Genomic DNA, 10,824 nt, shown 5'->3' on the forward strand with positions numbered 1-10,824 from the left:
TGCCTGTGGGATGATCTGGGCTCCCTTCCCACCCCACGGCACTGCAGGAGGCTGTCAGAGGGCAGGGTGAGCTTAGCAGGGCCAGCATCACTCTCTCCATGCTCTGCTTTCACTGCCCCATGCCCTGCAGCTGCAGACTCTGATTTCTCCATCCCTGGGATGGAAGCCGTGAGTTTCTGCTCCAGGCTGCATCACCAACATCCTGATGTCCTGGGAGCTTGGAGACCTCCAGCAGCCCCACAGCCTGGCAGCCCTGACCCCCAGAGCCCCTGGCTGTGCCCAGAGCTGGGCAGGAGCACGGCCCCCTCGGCCCTGGAGGTGCTGTCACAGGGTGCAGGAGGATCCTCTCCACCAGAGAGCCCGGAGGAAGCCCCCAGCAGGGCTTGGCCTACAATATTTTAACCAAAAGGGACAGAAAATGCCACCAGTGATACTGCGAGCACCTGGAGATCCACAGGAAGGTCTGGAAGTCCCATTCAGCCAGATGAGAGAGCTTCACCCAAAGCAGATCTGGGCTTTCTCCAGGAGCTTTCAGAGAGAGGCTCCAGCCCCAGGCGTGTCCCAGCCCCGGTGACACCACTCAGGTGTCCCAGCTGGTGCCATCCCTACAAACCCCTCCTGACCAGCAGCAGCCAGGGCAGCACGGCCACCGGCCTGGCCACGGCCAGCACGAGCATCCCGGCCAGGGCCATGGGGGACTGCAGCACTCCAGGCCCAGGGCCGGGCTGGACGACACGGAGCTGGAGGTGCCAGCCCTGCTCCTCCTGCCCAGGGAGCCGCAGTCCCAGGCCACCAGCGGCGTGCCGCGGTCACTGATGACAAAGATGTGAGTTCCCCTTGCCAGCACCAGCACCACCAAGTGACTGGGCACCCCCAGAGTGTTGCCGGCCTGGCTTTTGGCCAGGTGGGACAAAGAGGACGGCGACAGAGGCACCTCCAGCACCTGGAGTTGGTTGGTGGCCACGCCGGGTGGCCACAGAGCCGCCTTCTTGCTGAGGAAGGTGACACAGCAGCACACGGGGCACACGATGCTGCTCTGGACGTGCCCGTCCAGCTCGGCCCACAGCAGGCACTTCACCGGGCAGTGGTGGCAGAAGCTGTGACCGCAGCCGAGCGGCCTCCAGGGGCTGGAATATCTCGTTATCACACAGGGCACTCAGCCGGGGCTGGAGCAGGCCTCGGACATCGCTGCGGCCGGGGGAGGCACGAGGGGTTAATCAGGGTGGTCATTAGCACGGTCCATCTCTTCAGCTCTCCTCCTCCTCCTCCCTGGTCTCTTGGCAGTGCCCTTCACCCCTCACAGGAGGAGGGGATGGTTCCTGGTGTGGTCTGAGCAGGTTAAACCTCCTGGAGCACAGATGGTGGGAGGATCCCAGCTCCAGACCCTCCAGGGCTATAATCCCAGCCTGCAAAACCACCGGGACAGAGCTCCTGGATGGAGCTGTGCCTGCGGAATTCCCAGGACAGAATTGTGTCACCTCCATACTCAGCTCCAGAGCCCTCCAGGGCAATGAGAAACCGGCCTCATATTCAATAATTATAAATATACAAGCTATTACCTCTGAATGTCATAACAGCATTTTCGGGTTTGTAACGGAGAGGGGAGTGGGGAAGAGACTGCCAAACTGGCAATCACTAAAACTGACACAAGAGGGTGCTTCAAGTCCACAAATGCGATCTCAGCCACCAATACAAAGCTAAAGCAGCTCCAAAATCCCAGCAAACACTCAATCACCCTCCAACGCTCTCTCAGAAAATGAGTTTTTATATCATGGGCATCCCCGTGTTGATATGCTGGCAAACTCAAATCAACACACCACTCTCACATGAACACCATCTCTGAGCTCAAGAAGAATGCTATAATGCAAAGGAATTTGAACCAAACTTCACCACAAAAGCAGCTCCAGATGAGGCTGGTGTCGGGCTTCAATTGTAAATAGAGACTGGGTTTTTTTTCTTTCTTCATTCCTCCACCCAAGTCAAGATGGTGGGAGCCTGTGCTACGAGACAATGGAACAATGATTTTTCTTTAAATTATGAGCTTAGCTTGATACAACCATTCCTGATACCTCCTGAGAACAACTTCAAATACTTTCTAGGGTACTTGAACCCCTAAAATACTTCTTGAGGACTTGAACACTGGACAGGGGAAACTCTGACCCCTGGAGGTCAGCAACTCAAACCTCCACGCAATAAGCTTAGCCAGAGACTCAAACCCTGTTTGCAGGGACTCAAACCCCTCTTACCAGTAACTCTGTGTGGGGATTCTTATGATTGTCAATAATCCCAAAATAAATAATTTAAGAAGACCTTATCACTCTCTACAACTCCCTGAGAGGTAGCTGTAGTCACTTGAGGGTTGGTCTCTTCTCCCAGGCAACCACTGACCAAACAAGAGGACACAGTCCTAATTTGTGCCAAGGAAAGTTTAGGTTAGATGTCAGGAAAAAAATTCTTCACTGAAAGAGTGATTGGGTGCTGGAATCATCTGCACAGGGAGGTGGGTGGGGTCACCATCCCTAGACATGTTTAAAAAAAGACTGGACATGGCACTGTCAGTTACTGTTCCGGGTCAATAAAGTGAATTCTGGTGATCTGAGGGGTAGGTCTGATAATTATCTAGGCATATAGGCTGTGACATGCACAAGAGAAGATCACTCTGCAGCTGGCAAAAAAAAAAAAAAAAAAGGTCTAGAAGAAACTGTCTGAGAGGATTTTCATCTGCAATGATTTCTGCAGGCTGCAAGACTCAAATGATAATTTGAAAACAAGTGTCCAGTAGCATGCATCCAGCATTGGACCTATTACTTAAATAATTAATTAATGACACACTGCTTCTCTGAACTTGGGATGTGGTAGTAAACAAGTGTCTCATTACAATTCACACAGAGTTGTGCAGTGTGTTCCATACTCTCCTACCTCTGTCTGGAAAGAAGCTGAACAATAGCTCTGGAACTTGCACTTAAAATTAGCCATAGTAACTCTCTGATTTGTTTGAACATATCCTCCAGCAAATAGATGCTCCAGCAAATAACCTCAGAGCAATTAAAACAGTGGAACAGGACTTCACTTGAATACGTTTACTGCTCTAATCCTGCCTTTGCCATATGCTGATTTCCCCCAGAGGGAGGAAGTCTGAGTACCATGCAAGATTTTCCAAACAGAATAATATATGAATGGGTGTTTGAGCTCTGAAAGGTTGTGAAGCCCTGAAGCTGGTGTAGCTGTTTTGGTATTTTACTTGCATAGAGTAAACCCAACATTTTCCAGCATGTTTTCAGCTCGGAAACCTGTGTGTGCTCTGCAAAATATCGCCAAGAACAAATGAAGGGGAAGCACATATGACAAATTAATCAGAGGTCAGGCCTCTGCTATCTCACTTTTCCAGCTGTGGAAGGTTTTACTAACCTTTAAGTACGGTAATTAACGTGTTTCTGCTGGAGGGCCCTGCAGGAAGGGGCACTCATGCCCAGACCCTGTTGCCCAACATGGGCAGGGCTGTTAGCACCTAAGCCAGACACACCTCACAAGGACACACAGCCTTCCTCCTACTATAAAACAGCTTCTTTATCCTGGTCAGATGCAAGGGGATGTTATTTGGATGCTTTTCTGTGCAAGGAGGCCGCAGAAGGACTGGCAAGGGGCTGTGGACAAAGAAAAGGTTAATACTCCACCAGTCATGCACCTCAAGGCTGCAGTTCAAGGAGAGGGAAAACCTCATTTTTCTTCTACTGCTTATAGATAGCAAGATTTCCAGACACAGGGTGTCTCTGGGCATCAGTGTTTCAGTTATATATTCAGGATATAACTGTAAAAATTGCAGACAGCTGGTCCCACTGACCTGAGGTGGTCCTGGGTGTGTGTCCAGCTCCTGTTTCAGTAAAAGCAGCATGGCCTGTGGCTGCTTCAGGCTGATGCTTTAAGGAATCCCCAAATTTATATTTTTTTTTTCTTCCTTTCTCCCAGTCTATCCTCTGGGAACCTCTTCTGTGCTTTCAGGCAGACTCAGAGAAGGCTGCAATGAGTCTCTAGCTCAACCAACTCCCTTAGTCTAAAATTAGGCATGTTACCACTCGTAACAGCCTTAAACCTGTGCAGAGTTAACCAGTGGCTTTAATTGGGCTGCTCTGCATTTAGATTATGTTGCTGATGAGCTTGTCATTGCTTCATTACTTTACTCACTTAATAGTTTTCCTGCACTTTGATACCAAATGATCCTTTGCTCTCAATGACACAGAGCACGTGTTTCTGTGAAGCATGTGATAATCTCACTTACAGACACAATTTGCTTTATGAGTGGCCATGCCACCTTCAGAGCTTAGCCTAGTAAGGAGGACTAGAGGAGAAAATGTGCAAAAATTCAGTTTAGTAAAATTTTATGGTAATGAACTTATATGTACCATGATGAAAGGGAAGAGATTGATATACTCCAGGTAGTAGCATAGACTTCATTAACTTTATTAGGCAAAATTACTTATGACTTCAGCAATATCAAGTGCTAGTCCCTGCCCAGAGTATCACAGCACTTATAAGCATCATTAATTGCCAGAGCACATGCTTGCACACACATAGTAGAAGTAAGATCACTCAAAGAACTTAGACATATATGTTTATTTACATGCCACTCATTTCATGGATGCCTTGGAGTTGTTGAATTTGGTCACTCTGTGTGCAGCCAGTTATCCTGGAGGTCGTGTAGCCTGGTTTTAGCCCTGGTGCATCCACAAGGTGCTTTGAGCTGGTGACGTTTAGACTTGCACCTGGGTATACTTCTTTCTGGCAATATTTTTTTGCTGATATGGTTCCTCTAAAGCTAAAAGAGCAGTGGATTTGTAAGCATGAAAAAAAGGCCTCTTTCTTTGTCAGAAAAAAAAGCTGGTCTTAGCTCTGCAAAGGAGCATTGTGATTTTATGTACAAACAGCTGGGAAAATTTCAGCTGAACAAAACCAACATGTCAAGATTTTAATAAAAAGAACCTTCTGGTGCTTTTACTCAGAATAACCATATGCAGAATAGTTGGTGTGGGTAAGTGTTCTCTTTGCTGCACTCTGCTACCCCAGAGAACAAGATGTTCTCTGAGGTTCAAATCAATATTTAAATATTTCATATGTTTTTCTTGTCTAATACTATGTAAAAACACACAGCTCTGATATGGGACATTTTTTCCCCCTTTCCCCCTTCTCTGCTCAGGCAGAAGGATTTTCATTCTAGTAAATCTTTATCCAACTGAATGAAAAGATGATTTAAAAAAAAAAAAAAAAAAAGGGAGAGGGAGGAGGGAAGTAGTTTTTAGGCCTTGTGACAGAATTTTGTTTTTACCTGCAGATTCTGTGGATTGGCCTGTTGAGGTTACCTGGTCCAGCAGCTCCACCCAGGGGTGCTGCCTCAGCCATTCCTGATTCTGACAAAGCTGCAAAGAATTCATTTGCAGGGCTAAAGCTTTTCAGCATGATAAATTCTATTTTTCCTCCCTACATCATTACTTTCCAACCTCACTTTTTCCTTTTTAATATACCTAAGCCAACTGGGATAAAGCATGTAGTAGGTTTCTGCACTCCAGATAAAATTTATAGCTTTTGGAAGCTCCTATGGCTCAGGATGTTAATTGTAACCTGGGACTAGAGATAGAAGTAGTAAATCTTTAATAACTTCATGTGCTGCTGCTGGGAAAGGGGAAAAGACTGAACATTCTGTTCCCCTAAACACACCACAGTGATGTCACTTGGTGCCAGTTTTGGTGATGGCACAAAATCTGGAATTAAAAAAACCCCGAAAACCTAAAAGTAATCCAAAGCATACATATATGAACAAGGACTAACTCCAGATTTCTCCAGTCTTCAAGCAAAATTTAATTTTGTCATGGTGACACAGGTGAGAGGGCAGGAGTCATGGATAATTCTAGGAAGGGGCAGGGGAGCTCAGCTGGGGAAGCTGGGGAAAGGTCTGGTTCCATGGCTGGATTTCATCCTCTTCTGTTTTTCCTGGGGCTTATCTTGTTTGTATGCACAGAGACAAAGATCCGTTTTAAGTCCATTTTGTCCCCTGAATTCCTTTCCCCTATATAATTTTACTGTGTATTTAAGGGAGCATCTGCAAATCCAGCCCCAGACCAGAATTCCTTTACTGTGGCAAGCACAAAGCAAAAACATGTTTTTCATTCTGAGGTGGTAATTTAATCTATTCTGCTGTTTAGCCATGAGTTAGATGCTAGAGTCATTTGAAGAGTATGAAGGAGTGTTAAAAAACTCTAACAATCTTCTAAAATCTTAAAATAAGCAGGTTTCATGACCCAGCAGAATAGTTCAGAGAGAATCAAGTGATACATGGCAGAGGTAAGACATCTGATGAATGGCTCCAGTACAGGAGGGCAGATGATGTCAGCTTCATTTGCAAGTAATTGTTTTTGTACATGGCTGGCATAAAATCTGCAGCAACCTGGCATTTCAACACGCTCCTCAGTAGGAATTGGCAGCAAAAGCAGATGCTTTAATATTCAACCAGCATCACTTCTACTGTACCTAATTAATTGATATAAAAGAACTACCTATTGGAGAGAGAGAGCTCGAAAACCACTGTAAAGCTGGAATGTTAAAAGCACTGATCTGCAATTTTTTTTCTGATTTTCAAAGTGTGAGTTTATTGCTGGGCTGGGCACACCAAGGTAGGGCAGGTACATCAAAACTGGCTCAGAATGTAAGGCAAGGGATGGTGGACTCCAAATATTTTTAGTTCTCTGAGACAGTTTTTAGTTCATGGACAGAAAATAATCACCTGATGGCTGCTTCTTCTAGGCTGCAAAACTAAGCTGTTGGTCTCATTTTGTTCTTTATAGACAGGTATGCTCATCATCCAAAAATTGCCTACCAGATTTAGCACTAATTAGCAGCACTGCTGGCCATCTTTGCCCAGAGATATAAATGAGAGAGGAACACAAATGTTAAGATATCAGTTTATCCTCAGATTTTGCTCCTTTTCTGTCTTTTTTTCAGTCCTTTGTTGTACTTTCTCTTGTACTTTATTGTCAGTTACATCTGTGCACTGTGAAGGTTAAGGAATGTGGCCCTTTGTCTTTTGGAAATTTTTACTAACAATCACTACTTTTATGAAGCCTTGAAAGTGGTTTGGCATGAGGCACGTTGGGGTGAGGCCGCAGGTGGGGACGACTGAAGCTCTGTTATGCAGAAGAACTTTGTGAAAGGGGGAAAAATGCCTTGTGTCCCTCCTCAAGCTTGTTTGCCATCCTGCTGCTAGGTACAAATGCCTTCCATTGAAGGGACCTGCTATTAGCAAATACCTGGGAATCTTGGAATAAACTGTTGGGATTCAATGATAGACCCATATATTGGTACATCTCTAGTTCTCCTTGATCCTTATAATCCCCAGTCATCACAGGCTGTCTTGTCAAGTTTCACTTTCCTTATGTTGTCCCAAGTTTAAGGGAAACTGGGGGCTCTGTGGACTTCAGGAGTTGTCTGAACTGTGATGCAGAACAGGATTTAGATGTTGGTGGTGTGTCTTGATCACACCTGAATGACGTGTGCTGTTGACTTAGTAAATGTCTGAAAACAAGCTATTTATGTAAAGGTTAAACTGCTGACTTGTTGACTGCCTGAATGAAGAGCCTGAGAGTTCAAATCTATGTGTTATGTGTCTGTCTTTATCTTTTCTCCGGCTGCTAAATTATTTTTATTGTATTTCATTTAATTCAATAACCTCATCACAGACTTGAAATGAGTTTATCCCCTGCTTTCCCTCCTCAGACAGAAGCTGATGAGGTCTCAATTTTACAAATAGGCTTCACTTACAGTTGCAGAAACCTCTGAAAATTGAAGCTGCTTTCTTTTCCCCACTTGCAGTTCCAGAGAGCAAATGGCATGCAGTGGTATGAGAAACACAGACCAAAGTTTTTCAACTAAAAGTTCCTATTTCCAAAGCTGGAAATAGGAACTGGAGTCTTTTGTCAATGGAACAAGTGCAGAGCAAAGCAGTGGCTTCTCATTTTCTTTGATCCAGTAATCTGAGGTTCAGTCCCAAGCAGCACCTTTGCTCTGCTTGTGTTGTGGTTCAACATTGCACCACCTACTTCCAACCTGCATGGAACTGGAATTAATAACACAGAATGGGAAACAGCACATTACTGATTACTGGGGCGATGTCTCCTACTTTATATAGCTCTTTTGAAATTATTAAAAATGAAGAAGCAGTGAATTTTAATAGGCACTTGAACAAAATATGGAATTTTGTTTTCTGCAGTGGGCTGTAACTGTGTATCCATGTATTTCTTTGCTGCTACTTGGAAAGAGTCATATTTTTACAGGAACATAACCCATTTTCACTTTATTGTAATTGTTTCGGAATAAGAAATAATCATCCAGGACTGAACAACTTGCTCAACCAAACATTTTGTTCTCAATCCTAGTAAATTGCTTTGAGAATTGAACAAAGCTCTGCTCAATCATGCAAGATATCTGTTCCAAAGAACTCCAGGAAAGTAAACCTGCCCTAGCCCATTGCAATCATCTTTTGTACTTCTCAAAGATAAAACTGTAAGAGCATGATTGCAAATGCACAGGAATCTTCACTCAATGAAGAAATTAGTTTAATAAAACAACTTCATGTTCCTCATCTAAATCTCCCAATCTGGCGAGAGTTTAACTTCTAATTTATTACTAATAGAGCAATTCTGCTCTGATATAACCTTCCATCTGTGGGTATTGGTGTTTTGCAGTTAGGAATGAAGGTGTTGAGCTCTTCTGGAGGGACCTGCATGGGAAGGCAGAGGGTGGAGGGGATGAGGTGTAAAACAGGAGTGACCTGTCACTTGTGCTTTTTATTGACAGTGTTTATTGACACTGCCTGTACCCCTGTGCTCCAGACAAAACGCCACAGGAACCTGCTGTCCAGATAACATAATTGCCTCCCCAACCCACCCTTCTCTTCTCTTTTCTTGTTTGTTTGTGGCCTTTTCTTTTTTTATTTTTGGGGTTTGTTTTGTTTTGTTTTTTGCCTATACGTATCAAGTAGATATTTGTATGGATGGGAAAATCTCGTTTGAAATCTTTCCACTTATGTGCGAGCACATTCCCCTCTAAAACTGGAATTTCAGTCTTTCGACTTTTTTTTCTTCCCTCCTTCCCATGTCACTTGTTGGCTTTATTTGTGAGTTAAGTCAGAAATGTAGTGTACAGACTCCACACCATGTTCTTGTACTGGTCACAGTGCAGCCACTGGCACATGCCCTCACCCATCTTCTTAGAGAAGGTAAAAGGCAATAAAAGTTTTTATGGAATAAGAAAAGTGATATTGGTGGTTATTGTTCACAGAGATGCAACATTTTTCGAAGAGCTGTGTGAAGGTTTCTTATACTTTATAATTTCTATTTGTAGCTATGGGAGGTTGGTAGTGACTGCTTATAAAAGAAACCATCCACCCATTGAGTAATTAATATTTTACAGGTTAGTAAAGAGTTCTTTTCCTATTTCTTTTAAAGATTATAAAATAGTGAATATGACAGGAACAAAAATTTAGGGTTTTGAAACCACTGGGGTGTAACAAGCTAATAATGATGGAGCCTTGGAAAAGGGCAGTGCACCTGGGCATTTTCAGAACCTATGTAAATACAGGTTGGTGAAACAGCTAAATAATGTTCATTTTATCACCACAAATGTCTTCCAACTCTGGGCAAAGTGCTGCTCTGTCTTCAGTCTCCTGCTTCACAAGGCTTCTGTTGTGAAAAACTTCTTCATTAGCAGAAACTGTTTGTGGTTTGTTCTTTTTATGAACTCCCATTGAAAATGTTCACAGCAGCGTCTTAGTTCTACATGACAGATAAAGGCTAATCTGTAAAAGACAGGTGAAAATGCATTTAGTAAAATCTAATGAAAGGGTTGTGCTTTTAAACAAGTCCTGCAAATAAAAGCTACTTTAAGACTGAGACACCCTATCAAGTGCAATCTGACTTAAAGTTCTAGATTTCAACACACTTGGAAATTGGGCTAATTTTTCTTTATTCATTGGTTGCACATATAGTAGACTTGAATATTGCAAAAACAACAACAGTAACAAAATTTGTGAGCCAGAGCTCAGAGCTCTGGGAGTCTGGGAATCCACATGGCCAAACAAGTGTAAGGATTGTGAGCTTGACTAAGCCAATATATCAGGCAACAATCAATTTATTAATTTATTAATTCAAATAATAAAATATGAGCAAAGCCGGACACTGGGTACAGTGGGGGTTTCCCCTCCAATTGCACACCGAATGCTGAATTTTGCTGGTATTTATTGAACATCTTCATCAGCACTTCTCAGCAGTTTTTTTTTGTGGTTTCCTCCTAGTTTCTATTTGTGAAGTCCAATCACTATACCCCATTGTGATCAGTTCCTATTAGTGACATTGAATTTCTACACCCTAAGGCTGTAAATCAGTGATGCTGATGTCCAGTTTCTCATTCTAGAATCATGTATCAGTGATGGTGAGGCCCAGCTTCTCTTTCCAGGGCCCTAAATCAGTGATGGAGATGGCTACCTTCCTTACATTTGTGATGGTGAGGTCCAGTTTTCCTTTCAGGATCCTCATTTTTTTAATCTTTTTTCCTTCTTTGATTTAGGTGATTACCACTTTTTACATCCTAAAGCTTTAGTTCGAAACCTCTTATTACAAAGCAGATCAAAGCTTATAATAATTTTGTTTTAAAGCAAATAATAATACTTATGCATTCTTCTATTCTACATGCTAAAGGCTTAAAAAAAAACCCCAAAAAACTTTAAAACTTATATTGTGAAAACTAAAACTCACATTATTCACTTATAAGCATGCAAAATAT

At 43.4% G+C, this 10,824-nt stretch overlaps 1 protein-coding gene across 1 annotated transcript; it reads right to left on the bottom strand.

The window, feature by feature from the left end:
• Positions 1 to 605: 605 nt before the first annotated feature.
• On the bottom strand, positions 606 to 1,837 carry LOC136369542 (RING finger protein 222-like). Its single transcript, XM_066332445.1, is given in 3 exon segments — positions 606 to 700; positions 703 to 1,136; positions 1,827 to 1,837. Coding segments are annotated over 3 exon segments (540 nt in total).
• Positions 1,838 to 10,824: the final 8,987 nt, after the last annotated feature.

The sequence above is a fragment of the Sylvia atricapilla genome, chromosome 18, assembly GCF_009819655.1.
Source record: "Sylvia atricapilla isolate bSylAtr1 chromosome 18, bSylAtr1.pri, whole genome shotgun sequence".
In the NCBI taxonomy this organism is placed as follows: domain Eukaryota; kingdom Metazoa; phylum Chordata; class Aves; order Passeriformes; family Sylviidae; genus Sylvia; species Sylvia atricapilla.